The sequence below is a fragment of the Falco punctatus genome (genome assembly GCF_963210335.1).
Source record: "Falco punctatus genome assembly, chromosome: Z".
Classification (NCBI taxonomy): Eukaryota; Metazoa; Chordata; class Aves; order Falconiformes; family Falconidae; genus Falco; species Falco punctatus.
Genome location: NC_137586.1, coordinates 51180207 through 51198081, shown reverse-complemented (window position 1 = coordinate 51198081; position 17875 = coordinate 51180207). Strand labels below are relative to the sequence as shown.

At 38.5% G+C, this 17875-nt stretch overlaps 1 protein-coding gene across 6 annotated transcripts in view; it reads left to right on the top strand.

The window, feature by feature from the left end:
* Nucleotides 1-17875, top strand: part of MEGF10 (multiple EGF like domains 10) — a 132760-nt gene that overhangs the window by 109164 nt on the left and 5721 nt on the right. For all 6 annotated transcript variants that reach the window (XM_080372392.1, XM_080372394.1, XM_080372397.1 and 3 more), the window contains 7 exons: nucleotides 2613-2741; nucleotides 4512-4640; nucleotides 7195-7323; nucleotides 7797-8033; nucleotides 9381-9508; nucleotides 9678-9801; nucleotides 15560-15604. In XM_080372392.1, coding sequence (XP_080228518.1) covers nucleotides 2613-2741; nucleotides 4512-4640; nucleotides 7195-7323; nucleotides 7797-8033; nucleotides 9381-9508; nucleotides 9678-9801; nucleotides 15560-15604 — 921 coding nt within the window. The remainder of the gene's footprint in view (nucleotides 1-2612; nucleotides 2742-4511; nucleotides 4641-7194; nucleotides 7324-7796; nucleotides 8034-9380; nucleotides 9509-9677; nucleotides 9802-15559; nucleotides 15605-17875) is intronic.

Below are 17875 nucleotides of genomic sequence, written 5' to 3'. Positions count from 1 at the left end.
CTGTGAAATTATTGTCATTGAAGATCCTTTGAGTAGGATGCTGAACTAAGTGATGCTAGAGGTCTCTTCCAACATGAAAAAGTCTGTGAGTTGATGAATCTTGCATTGCAAAGAGGGTTCTTGATCTGTTGTTTGCTTGTGTGTAATTATTTAGTTTTATCACACTAGTGTTGTGAATGTACCAGGGCTTCAGGACAGTCATGAATAACAAAGTTATTATTTTACAAATCAGGAGCTGAGGCGCTGAAATACAGGGGATTTTTTTCTTACTACAGTTGCATAGAGAGCAACTGGCAAGGCTCAGAACAAAGCCAAGATTTTCTCAGATGCAAGTTAGTGCTTTGGCTGCAAGATCGTCCTTATTCTTGTTAAACATTTGAACATTTTGTTAAGAAATTTTTCACTATAACTTTTGTTAAGTGCTTACAACTTTTTGGTGGATATTTCTCTTTTTTTCTTTTATAAATGTTTCACAATGCACATTTTTAGTGTCATTCTACCTCACTGAGTATTGTTTTGGTACAATAAACTCAGTGAAGACTTTGTTACAGACTTAAAAATGGGAAGGGCTAGGCCCTGATTTTATTATGTTTCATAGAGTTATTTTAGTAAATAATAAGGCTTTCTCCAGATGCCTTGCTGGGTCTATGCAAATTACCAATGACAGGAAAGAAATATCTGAAGCAAAATTCTCACAAACAGCATATCCAATTCCATAAGGTTCCAGAATCTGCACAGTCTGAAACAAATACATGCCAAAATTTTAGTCAACCCATTTTTATGAATAAAAGAAGCTATACCAGACCTTGATATGTCAGAAATTTAAAGACATTGTGCTGGGGTTTCCAGGGAGGTGCATTTCCTAATAACATGCCTCATTGGTTTATATCATTTATGGTTTGACTGGTCCAGGTTAGCTGGCTCTGTACCAGTGCAATGTGACATCTGGTCAATTTGGAAAAAAACCCTTTGCTGGCTAAATTCTGTGAAGTGATTAGCATGCACAATTCAATATGATACCAAAATAAATCTTGGGCCTATTCCTCTGGACGGCAGTAGCAACAAAGGTCCCTGTTTTTATGGTAAAATAAGTAGGTACTTGGGAGAGTAGCAGAATAGGCGTATTTAGGAGGAGGAGGGACTTACTCACTGAATCAATAACAAGAGAATGGTGCCAGCAATATGAATGGAAGCGTCTATTGAGGCTGTGCTCATGAACCGTAACAGAGGAAGTTTATTTGCTTTGTATAAAGGCCTTTCGTTCACATGGAAAATAATGATTCCATTAATTTCTTTTTGGAACTAGTGACCTTTTTGAAACTTCTAACCTTTCATCTATATGTAATTTACATTCCTTCTTAGTTGGCCACTAATTTCAAATACAAAACAATAATAAAAATCATTATAACACACAATTGAAGTGGAAACAACAAACTTAGTATACTTTTTTTTCAATACAACATAGTATATTTCCTAATGAAGTGCAATCTGGGCAAAGATAACACTTTGCAAAAATACAGCTCACACATAGATGAATCTTTATGGAAACATTTAAAGGATTCAAGAATTTTTATTGCTCCCAGATAGGTCTCTGGACAACCAAATCAGTACACAACAACAAGGAGGTATCAACCTTTTTAAACTTACACAGGAATAAAGCCAAGGCTTCTGTGTCTGACCTGTTTCTTCTCTCCTGTGAAATACTCGTGTTGTACTTCCACAAAACTATTTTTAAATTATGCATCTCTTTACTAAAAAGACAAACAAAACTTAAGGATGTGAATCCTAATCAGTAGAAAGGGGCTATTCTTAGAGCCCCTCTGCATTTAGTGATATTCTGACACGAAGAAAATGATCTTTTGCTGTCTCTGAATACTAATTAGCATTTTGGAACCACTTCACTATTGTAATGGCAGCACATAATATCAAATTCATTCAGCATGACATTTTTCAAAGCAGTTAGTAAAATTCTATCTCATAACATGTTGACATGATTGTGAGTGAAAAAAATCTCCACTTTATAGATAATTACTTGGTTTTTAGAAATATTGTATTGATTAATGGACCTTCAGAAGCAACTGACTTAACTTCATTAAGGTATAGTCCTGATTATATGCACCATGTATAGGCAATTTTGTAGAATCTAAGAGTGGAAGTAAAAGAAGTAAGCTTAGCATTGGTTCTAAAGCTGTAGGCTATAGCATGTGTTTCAGCCTTCTCTGTTCTCTTTCAGTTTTGAGGCTTAGAAGGCTTATCCCTTGACTGTGCTCAACTGAACTGTTTGCAGATTGAAAAATAAATTAGGAAAGGAAACCTACATGGCTTCTCTATGAGAAAGCTACTGTGAATGTCCCAGTTACTCAGTATCAAGTATTATCACTGGTTTCTTTCACACATTGGATCTTTTCGAGAACTTTATCTAGAGTAAAATGATCTTTCAGTTAAAGAAAAATACCTGTGGCTATTTGCTCAAAATGGAGTAGCCCAACAAATGTGTTCAAAAGAAAAGCAACAAACCCCAAATGAAGCAGTGCTGCTATGTGAATGTAAGCAGTTCTATTCATGGGGATCTTTGTCATTTGTGGTTAATTAATTGCTCTGGGTTGTTTTAGCTTGCCCACCTTCCCACTGGGGACCAAACTGCATCCATACATGCAACTGCCATAATGGAGCTTACTGCAGTGCCTATGATGGGGAGTGCAAATGTACCCCAGGATGGACTGGCCTTTACTGTACACAAAGTAAGTGACTTTTGTTATCCGTTCTTGATCTACAAATCCGTGACAGAATTTTCCTTCAGTTTTTTTCATACTTTATTCACTGATGCTGCTGAACGTTTTTTGATTGTGAAGTTGCCTTTTTTGATTGTGAACATTAACTCCATGGCTGCAGGGGAAGCCCCTGTGTAAACCTGGCAGAGTGCTTACCACTACATTTGGGCTCCTCTTAAGTCATCCTTCAGAGGAAGACAACTTTTGGCTGGAGCTGTGCATCCCTGTGGATAGAGTGTCGTGTGCACATGCAGAATGAATGACTGACATTCAGATGTTACCACTGCAGATGGGCAGCTATGACTGTAGTCCATAGTGTAGATGGTGCCAGCTTTGCAGACATTCCCCACGGGGTGGAATGATGGTAGCATCTAATTACTTTTCTCTCCAAAACCTCCCCAAGAAGTATTCCAGCAGCAAGAACCCAACAACCAAGACTGTCAGGTAACACAGAGCTGACTGAAGCCATGAGAATAGCTTCTAGCTTAGCTGTGGTTGTGGTCTACTGAGGCACAGTCCCTGAGTCACTGCTAAGTGATTGTACAGTACATCTCATATCTGTAATTGCTGCCTCCCAGGGGCAACTGTAACAACAGCTTTAGCTTTGCTGCAATTCATATACTGATACAGAAGGTATTTTATTTGGAACTTAGAAACTTCACCTCACTAGACTGTAATGTTATAATTTATTTTGCAATTTTCCCCATGTAATTAATGTATTAATAATGGCTTTTTTCCAGGAGCTTTTCATTAAAATAAAAGCACAAGCTGTACAGTGACTGGGTGTAGGTGTATGGCACTTACTATATGCTGGGTAAGAGTTCATGCAAAGTTTGAGAAATAAATATTTGTTAGATAGATATTGATAAAGTTGGCTTCTTATCTTTATTATATTACAGTTTCAGTTTGGTTTATCTTCAGTCCAGGCACCCCCACTGTTTGTAATCTGGGCACAATCACTGTCTTTGAACTCAAGAAAAATAAGACTGCTAACTGTGTTTTGCATTCAGAGTATAAATACAAGTTTTTCATAAAAACAGAACTCTTGTTTTTCAACTGAATAATGTCAGTGGCAGGAAATAACAGGTATATTATAAGGCCATATGGATGCAGCTCTGGAAGACATTTACTATACTGATTCAGCTGTCAGCTATCATGGTTGTTTTGCTTCCTGCTGGTGAATAATGATCTCTTTGCAGTGATACGTCTTCTTCATACTGAAATGGTATCTTTGTGAGGAGCTGAGATACAATATGGTTTGGGCTTTTTGTTTTGGTTTGTTTTGGGGCGGTTTTTGGTTTGTTTGGTTTTTGTTTTTGTCTTTATTTTATTTTTATTTTTATTTATTTTATGTTTCAACATCAACTGTCCAGAAAATATGTCCAAAGGTTCATTAATCACTGAACAGACTCCCTGCTCTGGTTCACAAACTGCCCTCTTTCTTCTCCTTCAAATATCTTCTTAAACTCATTTCTTCAAGGAGCACTTCTTGCTGCATTCTTCTGAACATCTGCTGTCTGCACAATTCCCCAACCTCTTTTTCACGTAGCATTTGCCTAATGTGTATTTTAAACCACTTGAAATAGGGTAGGTGTTGGATCTATTGTGTTTATAGAATGCCATGTTGAGTAGCAGGGCTACAGAAATGACCTCTCGGTAACATACTTAACCAGAATATTTGCACTTTATTTCTAGAGTGGTTGTTTCACTCGTTTTCTCCTCTCCCTCCTTGTATTGCAGGATGCCCCCTAGGCTTTTACGGGAAGGACTGTGCATTGGTATGCCAGTGTCAGAACGGAGCGGACTGTGACCACATCAGTGGGCAGTGCACTTGCCGCACAGGGTTCATGGGGAAGCACTGTGAGCAGAGTGAGTAGGGATGGGAATTGTTTGTGCCTGATAGCAAATACTAAACCCTGAGCTGACCCTCTGTTGTTTTGGCCAGTGTTGTGATACAGCACTTCGGCTTCAGTGGGAATTTTGATGCCAAAATAGTTTCAGGAGTTGGACCTAGGCTTTTTCCAAACATAAAAGCCCACAGAAGTAGTTATTAAGACTGATTATGATTGTGATGGCTGTTTACTTCAATTTATAAGTACACGTAAGAGTCATTTGTATTATGTTCTGGGTTTTTTTTAAAACTAAAGAAAACCCCAACAACTCAGACATGTAAAAGTGACAAATTAATCCAAGTAACTATCATTAGCATAAACCACAACTAAAACTGATAGTTAGAAAACTAAAGATAACAAGTACCACATCAATCCTCGTGGATAAAATTAATCTCTGCAATTTGGTTTTACAATACAATTGCATTATAAAAAAATATTAAATGGAATTTTGTTTTCATATGTGTATCATTCTTTATCCAAGAAAATCAAGAATAACATCACTGACATCAGTGGTGGTATAACATTGAAAGAATAATCTGTCTCATAAGCACAGAACTCAGTCCAGCTTTTGCTAACATCACAGAGTGGTGCTCCCACACCTCACCCATTATAGTGCAGTGCAAAGCAATCCATTCAGCGCACTACTGTGAAGGTTTAAACCTATCCTTGTGTCATGCAAAGGCCTTTGCTTTTGATGTGTGTAGGACACTATGAATTACCTGTAACTGGAACTGATTTAGCAGCACCTGGATCTGAAGGGCTGTGCAGTAGCCAAGATAGCATGTGCCACACCTGGCAGCACTGTAACAAAAGGGAGGGGAGGTTACCATCCTTACAGACACTTTATTTCCCCAGCATTGGGTCTAACCCCAGCTGCAACAGGAAATATGTTAAGGCTAATCAATAAATAATAAAAATAAAAAAAAAATAATAAACCCACTAAAAATTTGGAAGTGGATTTTATTTTCTAAGATAAATACAGTTACAACAAAATCTGAATGGTTTAGAGGAATGTATTTATTTCAATGAAATAATAGGTGATAATATGTAATTATTACCTATTTATAGTTTCTTATTCCACTCCAATGATTTCAGTGTTTCACTTCAAAAGAGCAATAATGTTTAGGAAAAGATAAACTTCTAAAGATCCTCTCTTGATGTCATGATATCAAAAAACAATTTTGAATACTTTGGCAAATCTAACTTTATGATTATATTTTATAGAATTTATATCTTATACCATAATTTGATAATGATTTAGTAATATTTAACAAATGTTTTGGTATTAGTGAATTGAACGTCAGTTTTAAAAAGTGACTTGTCATTCCAACTAAGATTTCAAAATATATTATGGGGTGATGGTTTTTGCCCAGCCATTGACTTCAGTAGTTATAAACTTGTTTTATTGAATGTAACCAAGAGGAGAAAGTATATAAGCATGAAATCCCACTTGAGTCTCAATTTATCAAGACTGCAAGAACATTTCTCTGGCATCTACTGTGTTACATTATCTTGCAAATTATTATAAATTAGGAATACATTAAAGATGAGTTAGATTCTTAAAAAAAAAAACCAAACAACAAAACCAAGTTAGTATAGTTATAAAACTCCTGAGAGATATCAGAAAATTGAGTCTCAGAAGGTGAAGAAATGCCACACTTCCTCAAACCATGAGAACAGTAATTTAACAAGCCACCCAGTAACAGACGCAGCAGTATAAAAGAAAGAATTTTTATCAGTGTAGGATAATTCTTTACCATGCTAATTACATGATGTAAGAGACACTTTGATCAGTAATTAATTATCGTATTCAAAGCATTCTGGGAGAGAAAAAATCATGCAAAACTCTTCCAGTTATCTAATTCTTCATAGTTTAGCATTAGTCTCCTGTAAGTAGTTTCTTAATGTATAGATTATAGTATCAAAGTATGCTATAAGCAGCCTAGGACCAGTTTTATTTTTATATAAATGAGTGGTGAATATAAGACTCATTGTTATGGCATTGTTAATCTCTTGCTGTTTTACTACATCAGCACAACTGTCATATGACATAACACTGTCCACATGTCTAGCTCTACTCATACGATTACGTGGTTTAGAACTGACATTCTTGTGTAGAACTGGCACTTTGTTCACATTTTGACCATTTCTTCACTGTCTTCTATGCTTTTAATCTTTGTTGTTTCGATTTTCCCCCTAATTTCACTGTCTTAGTGGCAGCAACTTTGCAGGTAAAGGAAAATCACTTCTGATTACGATTTCCTTCTCCTTTTCCTTCTCCTTTTCCTGCTCCTACAAGCACACACATACATACATATACACACACACACACACAGAATAAGATACCCTCTTAAGAAAATCTTTTCCATAGAGGTCTATCTCTAGTAACACATTGCCATCTGCTGGCCCTCTACAGAAACGTATGGGGTTAGAAACAAATGCTACCTTGTAGGGTGCTGTAGATCTGTAACACCAAAAGATTCAAGAAATATTGACTATGTCTGATTTTTATTCACACTTATTTTGTGCAGAATGTCCTCAAGGTACATATGGGTATGGATGCCGTCAGATATGTGACTGTCTGAACAACTCAACCTGTGATCACATCACGGGAACATGTTACTGCAGCCCAGGCTGGAAAGGGGCTAGGTGTGACCAAGGTAAACCCTAGATGCAATAAAATTATTGTAAATTAAATCGATCTGATAAGGCATGTGTGTTTAAATAGTCCATGCTATTAAATTATAAATGTTCTATAGATTTTGTAAATATTAGATGCCTCAGTGATAGTTTATTGGAACGAAGCACTCGAATGCAGGTTGCATGAAACGTTTTAGTGCTGTGCTGTCCAAACCTGCTGATAAGAGCGTGTGTTTTACCTGCTCTGTGCTTTTGACTAGGGAATATTCTTTACATTTTAAACTCTATGAAAATATCTCTTTCTATGAAGAAGATGAGTGCTTTTCCTTAAGGCTAGGATTGTCTTCACACTGGTTTCTGACATAGTTCCATTTTGGCATTAAAAATTGATTTAAATTAGGAGAAAGATTTAGAAGTGAAATATTTTCTTCAGCCTTTGACACGTAAGTCTCTGAATTTCTGCCACATATTTTCATTTCTTCTTGTATTTCAGCTGGTGTAATTATAGTGGGAAACTTGAACAGTTTAAGCCGTACCAGTACTGCCATCCCTGCTGATTCTTACCAGATAGGGGCTATAGCAGGCATCATCATTCTTGTCCTGGTTGTGCTTTTCCTGCTAGTGCTGTTCATCATTTACAGACATAAGCAGAAAGGAAAAGAAACAAATATGCCCGCAGTGACCTATACCCCTGCTATGAGGGTCATCAATGCAGATTATACCATTTCAGGTAAGCTATATTTGGAACAGGTTTTTTTTTCCTATCTTTTTTTTTTTTTTTTTTTTTTTTTGTGTGCTGTTTTAGCTAAGCTCTGAAGGGGTTCAGATCTGCCCCTAACAGGGCTTGAATATGCATGTTTCACCTTTTTGTATTAGCGAGGACTGCTGTGAACAGGACATACTCGATTTCAAAAAGGGTGTCTACAGTTTTGCCTTGGAAGCCTTCCTGGAAAGAGAGGCAGGGAAGCATTGCCCTCTTTAGGAAGGGCAAGACTAATATGGTGCCTTCAACTGCTTTTCACAGGAAAGAAGCCCCTGAGATCAAACTGACAGTGGTGCTGGTAAACTGGGACATGAGACCAGTGGGATGCGATGGTAGACCTGTGTGCTTACCTTTCAGCTATCAGAGACAGTTTATCTGAGTTCAGAAAGATGCTGCCCCTATATCTGTAGCTGCTTGGTTTGTTCTGCATCATAGTCTTTTAATCTCTGCTTTTGAAACTGTGAAGGTGGCTTACCCTGGTAAAATGTGTTACTTATAAGGAACAAGTGACCAGATACCTCACTTTATTACATAACATTTTGCATCCTCAAATGTTTTTCTGCATGAAACAGTAGAACTATGGGCATTTCTATTCCTTTGTGCCTGTTTTTAAACAGAATTGAAAAGTGTGGTGAAATATGGTTCCTACCGAGACTTTAAATTTAATGCCAACAGCTTGAATACCGAAAGACTGCTATAGCTGTAGAAAATCAGGATTTTACACTAGCTGTGGCAAGATTCTGTAAACAGGCAGATTGCAGAGTAGCTCAAGTCTGAAACAAATGAAGGGAAGGAGCAATGCTTCTGAAACAAAGCAGGAGCTTTCGACCTATGAAAGTGAATTTGAGTTGGGATGCAATGGGTACGTGAAACTTCAGGCAATACTGTGTTTTTTGCACACAGGTATTAAAGAAAGCAGCAGCCAGCAGAAACAGTTTTCAGAGTCAAGGAAGATGTGTCAGCAAAGGTGGTGATGCTCTTGAAGCACTAAAAAATACTGCTGTGAACTCGATGGTAAAAGTGTATATCATTAGGACAATGCTATGACTACAGAGGCAAAAGAGAGCAAGACCTCGCAGCAGAAAGAGAAGTTAGCAAGTAACACTTGTGAGCGCACTTTGCTGAAAGCAAGAGCATGACTAGTCGGTTTCTGCACTGTATCTCTAATTTCTTTCAGTGAGTCCAAGATTTTTAGATTTTTTTTTCAAGAAACTAATTCAGATTCTGAAATCAGTGCAGCACTGCCAAAAACATCTTAAGAAAGAAATGGCACGTTATTTTTAGTTGTTCATTTTCCTTTCTTTTTCTTTTCAGAAACCATCCCTCACGGTAATGGTGGAAATGCTAACAGTCACTATTTCTCTAACCCTAGTTATCATACTCTAACTCAATGCACTACCCCCCCTCATGTCAACAACATGGACAGACTGACCCTGGCAAAGGTAAAGCATAAAAATCTGGATGCTTCTGAGTAAACCAGCCTTTGGTTTATTTTACATTTTTCCCTAATTTTTCATATTTGGTTTATTTTTGCTTTCCCTGATTATAACATGGAAATTCAGCAAATTCCCATTGGTTTTAATTTCTATTACCTGTCTTTCTTTGAAACAGGCAAAAAACAATCAGCTATTTGTGAACCTTAAAAATGTAGAACCTGGAAAACGAGGCACCATCATGGACTACACAGGAACACTGCCTGCAGACTGGAAACATGGTGGCTACCTCAATGAGCTTGGTAAGGAAAAAAAACAACAAAGGAGGCGAATGTGGGTATGATTCATGGTGCTTGCAATGGACTGGAAGGCAGGGTTGTTTTCCTGGTTCTTTGCTCAAGGTAATGCCAGGCATCTCAGACTGTGTGTGAGGTTCAGGATTATAGGTTTGATCTTCCTTTAAGTATCCTTAGAGGTAAAAATGTGACTCCTTGTAAGGAATGGTGAATCAGTCTCATGCCCAGTGCAGACATGATATGCAAAATAACTCCTATTATTTTTATTAAAATATTTGCTTATTAAATAGTTTCATAAAATAATGGGTATTGTACACTAACAGTCTGCTTTGGCAAAATTACCTATCTTTGTTAAAGAAATGAGAGGTTACATATATCCTTTTTTTTTTAAAAAAAAAATCTTGACCAAATAGAGTCAAAGCTTTAGAAAGTAGTTTCTCATCTGAGCTGTTTCAGATGTAAATTCTATGAGCATCTTCCCAACTAAGCCTCCTGTTTGTCAAAAGACAGAGCACTGCCCTTAGGAATAAAAATTCCCGAGAAGTGGTGAGAGTTGCCATATCCTGCTTTATGCTATCTTTTGCTGTCTTTTCATCCTTTCCCAATCTCATGCATTCCAGAAAGATTGGATTGCACTGACCATGTCTCTGACCAGTGGAAGCCTTAAAAGGGACTTTCAGTGCCAGTATAATTTAATTAATTGCCTTCATTTCTGGTCCTTATCAGTATCAGATTGTGGGAATTGGAACAACAGTATGCAGTATTAAATTTTTTGTGCTCATCCCCAGTCTTGGTCTAATCACAATTCAGGCTCAGATCTATTTTAGGAAAGGTTTTCAGTCGAAATTGTCAGTGTTTAACTTTACATTTTCTTAGAGCATTTGTACTAGCACTTAAGACTGCTGCAAGATAATGGCTGTGGTTAACCCACTGCAGTAGATCTTGAGTAACACAGAAATTCTAGAGGACTGGATGAATTCTGGTATTATGTCTGTTTTCTAGAAGATCAAATGAGATTACTTGGGTTACTCTAAGCTGGTGACCTGGGCATTAGATAAAAACAACAGAACAGCTGACATGAGATCAAATAAATAAAGATGGGGTGTCTGATGAGTGGACGAGCATGACGATACAGCCCTCCTGTTGAGTCATAAGGTTCAGAGAGAATCCCCATGCTTTCTAAACACCTTCTCCGAGAGGAGTCTATGTGCAGATAGATCCAATCCTCGTCTCAGATTTGGTTGGTATTTTGGCCTAAAGGATTATACGTCTAGGATGGGGAGGGAGATAGACTTTAGACAGCCCTTCTGTTGAACCATGAGGTTCAGAAAGGGTCCCCTTGCTTTCTGAACTCCTCAGAGAGGACTCTAGGTGCAGCTAGATCCAATCCTAGTCTCAGACTTGGTCGATGTGTTTAAGTCTAAAGGATTATATGTACAGCCACTCATCAGACTTAATATTTGTGTGTTAGAGCCCAGTTTAAGGACTTTCACTGAGAGTCAACATTTGCCTGTCAGAGTCCCATTAAAGACTTTCACTGAAACAGTTTCACAAAGTTGAACAAATAGATGATTTATTAAAGTGACAGATACAAGAAGTGTGGAATTGCTGTTGGTAAATACACTTGCTGCAAAAATAGAGCTCGAGTTAAGAGTAGAGCACTTCTGTTAGTAATATTATCCCAAGTAACATTTGACGTAGTCAGTGGTGCAAATCTTACCAAAGAGGCATCTCTTCTTGGTGAGGAGAGAGGTCCAGGCATGTCAATCTGTCACGTAGTTAAGAGTTCTCATCCTCAAAAAAAAAAAAAAAAAAAAAAAATCTAAAATGCCAGTTTTTATACTTATGGCAGGGTGGGACTAAGTCAATATGGTGTGCCAATTGGCCCTTAACAAGGTGTCAGTTCGGGAAGGTCAGTTGGGCCCAGTGACTCAGTGCATAAGTGGGAAGGATTCGGTACAGACACAGATTTATGGTTACAGATGTGCAGGAGTCTTCCTGGCCTTCACTGAAGCAACACCAGGCTGTGAGGTCCCTGCCTACCTGGGGTGTCACTCAGTTAGCCTACTTGTCAGACTGCATCCATTATCTGTTTTGCGGGATAGAGCTGCTGCTCAAGTCAAACTCCGCACTCCACTTCGAGCTGAATACAGCCATTCATTGTTAGGTCAAGATGGTGGAGGTGGGGAGCACACCACCACATCCCACCCTGTGGACTTTAGTCACAACTCACCAAGCGGACCACCATATAATGTGGATTTAGACTGACTGAGCAGTCTGTCTCTCTCTCCCATGTTTTCATCTTTTCCCAGTAAAGTTGTATAATTAGTAAGTTGAATCATCTTAATGTTAACAGCTTTCATTATAGCTGATTTTATGCAAGATATTGCTATGGTTATGATAATTATAATCACAATAAACATCAAAGCATATTGTATTAAACTTTGGATCCAACCAGTAACACCAAGCCCAAACCAATGAAACACATTTGAAAGGCAGCTATTCCTCATTGATTCTCGAAGTCCATAGGTGTCTTCCTCCACCTGTCATATCTTCTCTAGTTGGATGTTGAGGTCCTGTGTACCATGGATATAGATGCAGCAATCAGTACTGGGGAGGTTTAGGTAGCCACAAAGTCCATTTTGATGTAACAACGTAAAGCCCAGTGCCATGTGATTCCAAAGAGTCATTTGTGACATAGCTTGTAAAACTGGCTTCAGTAGAGCAAAATCCCCATGATCCTTCCATTCCCCAGGTTATGCGGGTGGCAGCTCCTGAGTATTGCCACCTGTCCACATGTCCTCTGAGTTCTGTTCTCATCTGTTCCATGTGAACCACCCAGTGGGGTCGGACACTAGTCCTTTTTCACATGGAGCACAATGTTGGGAAGCCGAAGGTACACTGGAGTTCAGGTCACCCAGCCCATAAAGAGGTATACATATTACCATCATTACAGGCCCAGATCAAACCATCTGGAGCGTCACCAGGGGTAACAGAGCAATCACTGCAAAGTCTACATTTACTGCCTTATATGTTACACTGTGATTCCAGCACAGACAGTCTATTTTTAGGGTGATGTAAAGCATCCAATAGTATTTAACCCAATCATGTTGGTTCCAACTAGAACAATTTATCACATTTTGGCAAGACCAAAACACTGACTCATTTGACACTGAGACAAAAGAGAATCCCAGGTCAAACAGAATAAAACCCTGAGGTCCATTCTCATCAAACCCGAACCAGGCACAATTATAATTACAGATATCTGGTTTGGGACAATCTTGCCTTTTATTCCACTGTACACACAGGATGTAGTTACAAGTTGATTATAGTTCAGGCTGTTGGTTACTTGTATCCGCGGTCACAAATCTGTTGTTGCCCATATGATATGATGTCAGGGAAAGTTACATTTTCCTCTTCAAAACACATACACTTTGTGCTACTAATGGTGGGGAAATCAATTGTCTAGCTGAATTTCACAGCAACACTTTTTTTTCAGAGGAATGAAGATTCACTGCTTGGAGGGTATTCATTATATTCCACAATCTCAGCAAGCTCCCTGCTATGTCTGTGGGAAGAATACCCATGGGAAGGGGGTCTTCCACAGATTTAGGTAGAGGCAAACAAGCAGGAATACTAGATTCATTGAAGGCAACTGAAAATCCCTATGTAAAGGTTAGAACTAAGTTATAAAACCATGGGTGACTTGGACTGATGATGTTCTGTTTTTACTCTTGGTATCTTTTGATTCCAAGTGTAGTATTATCCATAAGCATATTAACCCAAAGCATAACTTACCCTAATTATATCCTTCACCTCACAGCCTACAGCTTTGTTTCATTTGGGTACGATAACTTTGGATTGTAAATATACCTAAAACTACTCACACATAGTATTAGGACTATTGTTTGTTAAATGACAACTGAAGTTCTGAATTAATAATACAAACACATGCATTTTAGATCAACACCTTAATACACACAAGTGGTTTTAGTTTATTATCTCAAACAATATCACAGGTTTGTTAGCCGTGTCCATATTAAAATTTTGGTTTCCAGATCAGTGTGAGGATTACAAGCTGTTCACACTAGTAATCTGAACTCTTTGCCGTCCAGATCACGCACCTGGCTTCTTGGCATTTTGGTGTGTTAGAACTGAATTTTTTGCTCCTGTGTCTATTAAAAGCTTCGCCAACTGTCTCTAAGGATCAACTGGAATTAAAATCTATGGGCCATCATCACTTATCCACTGATAAGTTTCCACTTTCCAGACAGGCAGGCCCAAAGGCCCAATTGCCTTCCAGACATTACTTTTTTTTTTTTTTTTTTTCACTTCATGTCCTTCAATTCCTCACTAAGAAGGAGGAAAGGGCTGTCTTCTTTCTGGGGACTGTTAAAATATGCTCCTTCCTTTCACCGTTATCTTGTTTCTGGAATGTTTCAGTCAGACTCAAAAAAATGCTAGTAGGCTGACCTGAAATCAGGGAATGCCTGGGACTAATGCATCCTTCCATAATTAATTCCTCCTGTTCACGGGTTTTTAGATTTGCTTACCTTTGATCTAGTTTCTGTCCCCTGTTTCAAGGGTCTTACTTTGTGATCTCCTCCCCATAACTTCAGGTTTTGTTTTTCAGCTGGTGTATCGTCCCAGCCCATTTCACTACTATAGTTCACAATGCCCTACATTAATTCCACCCATGTAGGGAGCTACTTAGGAGTATTATTGCTTTGTTTTTTATTATAGTCAGTATTTTTTTAATGTCATCCTGTTTTGCAGCTAGATAGGGTTTAAGAATTGACAGAATCCTCTAATCAGTGGTTTTAACATTGCACAATCTATTAAATCAATTAAATTCTGTTGTGGGGCTGAGGGCACAGTTCTACCAGGAATTGATTTATTTCCTGCCAACTGACCTCCACCTGCTGAATCAATTCTCTGGCTTAAGCTTAGTGGTGTGCATCTGGTGAACTTGTTGAGGCAGGGGTTCTGGCAGTTTCCTGTTCAGATCTCCTCAAACAACCTAATTTTGTTCTTGGAAACTATGGATTTTGTTTATAAAGACGTATAGATAAAGTGATAGGCTTCTGTAAGGCTTCTAGCATAGTACCACAACACAATCTGATTAAAAACCAGCACTCCATAATATCGTTCAAAGATCTGAATTCAGTTGTCAGGCATTGCTGCTTGCTGATGTTCATATTGGCATTTATATTGAGTGAAATCTGTTACCAACAGATGATTGCAAAGCTGTAGACTTAAATATGTAGATGCTACATATTTAAGGCCATTCCTGCAGGTCAAGGGACTGGAACAGAGTAACCATGGACAACACAATGGGAGTGATTAACTTTGGAAGCAAAGTACCAAGAATTGGAGTAAACTTTGCATACTCTGAGATTTTCAGGTCAAGATGGGATGCCTTTCTGGTAGATACTGTTTACCCAGACAAAAAATGTGCTTTAATCAAACATTCATTTTTAGGCTCATTCAAGAGTGACTGGGGAAGATGTAGTGGCCTGTGAGGTTAAACTAGATAATTTAATGGTCCCTTATGACCTTAGCTGCCTTCCCTGTTCATAGAGCTACTGTTTGAAAGTGTGCAAACAAGTAATAACAATGGTTCTGTAACCCTATACTGTGCGCTTTCACAGTGCTTGTAAGAGAATTATTCTGCTGAGGTAGAAATTAGTCCAGCTTTAGAAGCTGTTATCTAATCACTTTTCTTTGTCTTAAAAACTACTCTTTTTTACATCATTTTTCCCAGGTGCTTTTGGACTTGATAGAGGATATTTGGGAAAGTCCTTGAAAGGTGAGGTTATTTTCTGTTGCATTTAGATGAAGCGACATAGACATTCAGTTTAATCTTTTGAATTATCTTTGGTTTCTTTGTAAAGACAATGTAAAATAATTTTGGACTACATTATTCCTAGATAATGAATTGATGCATGAAGTTTGCTTGCTGCTTTTTTTTTTTTTCTTTTTTTGAGGGGAAGGTTTAAAAAAAACAAACCAACAAACCAAGCATTTCTAAGTCCCCTATGTGTCACATACATCAAACGTTTCTGTAATGCTCGAGTCACGAAATGGCTCCATTCTAGACAGCACAAGGGGGATGGCCTTGAATTCAGCCTAGTGAGCCAGGTAAGGATGTATGCTGCCTCTCATGAAAGGCTTTGGAAGAGAGCCAAATCTTCTTGCAACTGATGTGGTCAATGTAGGACTGCATGAGTACAAGCTTGCAGTGCTTCATCCCATTCAGTACAGGCCTTTGGAAAGGGTAACAAAATATTAATACATAGAGAGGAATGAAAAGCTACAGAAATGTAGGGTGGTGGTGATATTATGATCTTTTGAATTATACGGTTTTCTTGTAAGACTTCATACTGGACCATACTGGTATGTGGCACTTTCTGTTACACGATTAAGGTATGCCAACAGTGACTGGAATGCCTGGATAACCAAACAATGAAAAAAGTGTAGCTAAGTCCATATGAATAATAAGTTAAATATGTATACAACAGCAGCTGGTTTGTCACCTTGTGTATAATGCAAACCAATTAAGCTGAAGGAGTGATTTATTATACCTGACATTCCCTGGTTTTGGGTCACAACAACCCCATGCAACACTGCAGGCTTGGGGAAGAGTGGCTGGAAAGCTGTGCAGCGGAAAAGGAACTGGGGTGTTTGTTGACAGTTGGTTAAATATGAGCTGGCAGTGTGCCCAGGTGGCCAAGAAGGCCAGTAACATCCTGGCTTGTATAGAAACAGTGTGGCCAGCAAAAAGTGATCATCCTTCTGTACTTCGCATTGATGAGGCCACACCTTGAATACTGTGCTCAGTTTTGGGCCCTTGACTACAAGAAAGACATGGAGGTGCTGGAGTGCATCCAAAGAAGCGCAGCAAAGCTGGTGAAAAATCTAGAGAGCAAGTCTTATGAGGAGTGGCTGAGGGAACTGTGGTTGTTTAGCCTGGAGAAAAGGAGGCTGAGGGGAGGCCTTATCACTCTCTGCAACTACCTGAAGGGAGGTTGTAGGGAGACAGATTCACAGAATGGTCAAGGTTAGAAGGGACCTCTGGAGATCATCTAGTTCAACCCACAGCTAAAGCAGGTTCTCCTAAAGCAGGTTGCACAAAATTGCATCCAGACGGGTTTTGAATGTTTCCAGAGAAGGAGACTCCACAACATCTCTGGGCAGCCTGTTCCAGTGCTCTGTCAGTCTCTTTTCCCAAGTAACAAGCAATAGGACAAGAGAAAATGACCTCAAGTTGTGCCAGGGGAGGTTTAGATGGGGTATTAGGAAAAATTAATTTGCCAAGAGTTGTTGGAACAGACTACCCAGGGAAGTGGGGGGAGTCACAGTCCTGGAGGTATTTAAAATATGTGTAGATGTGGCACTTAGGGACATGGTGGACTTGGCAGTGTTAGGTTAACAGGTGGACTCAATGACCTTAAAGGTCTTTTCCAACCTAAATGATTCTATGATTCTATTATTAGGAGAAGCCCAATTTATATATCTTAAAGAAGTCACAAAGTTATGAGCACTGATATGTTCACCGCGGTCAGTCCTATGGTGGGAACAACTGAGAAAGTCTCAGCTCTAAAGCTGTAATAACACAGCATATCACAAAAGAACACAGGAACAAAGTAACACAGACACCACAAAATCTCTTCCCAGCATAAGAAAATGCATCTTCTCTTAAACTAGTTATCTATCCTTCAGTTAAATCCTGAAATTACAAGCCACCTGATTTGTCCTTTTCAGTTCTTCTATGTGCACCTTACAGAAACTTAAGACAAGCTTGTTACTCTTTTATTATGGCTGCTTACTCAGACTTTGCACCAAACAGGCCATCCATGGAAGTCACCTTACCATCTGCCCAGACATTGCTATTGGGAACAGTCTTAGATCACTTATTTTTATAGTTCAACACTTGGAAAGGCAAAAAGTATTCTGAAGTGCATATTAAAAACTGATTCTACATGTTAGCTGTATTTCATGCTAGCTACTATTTTATCCAGAATTGAAGGTTCTCAGACTTTGAAACAGGAGTTCACTGATGGCAAAATCAATCCCATAA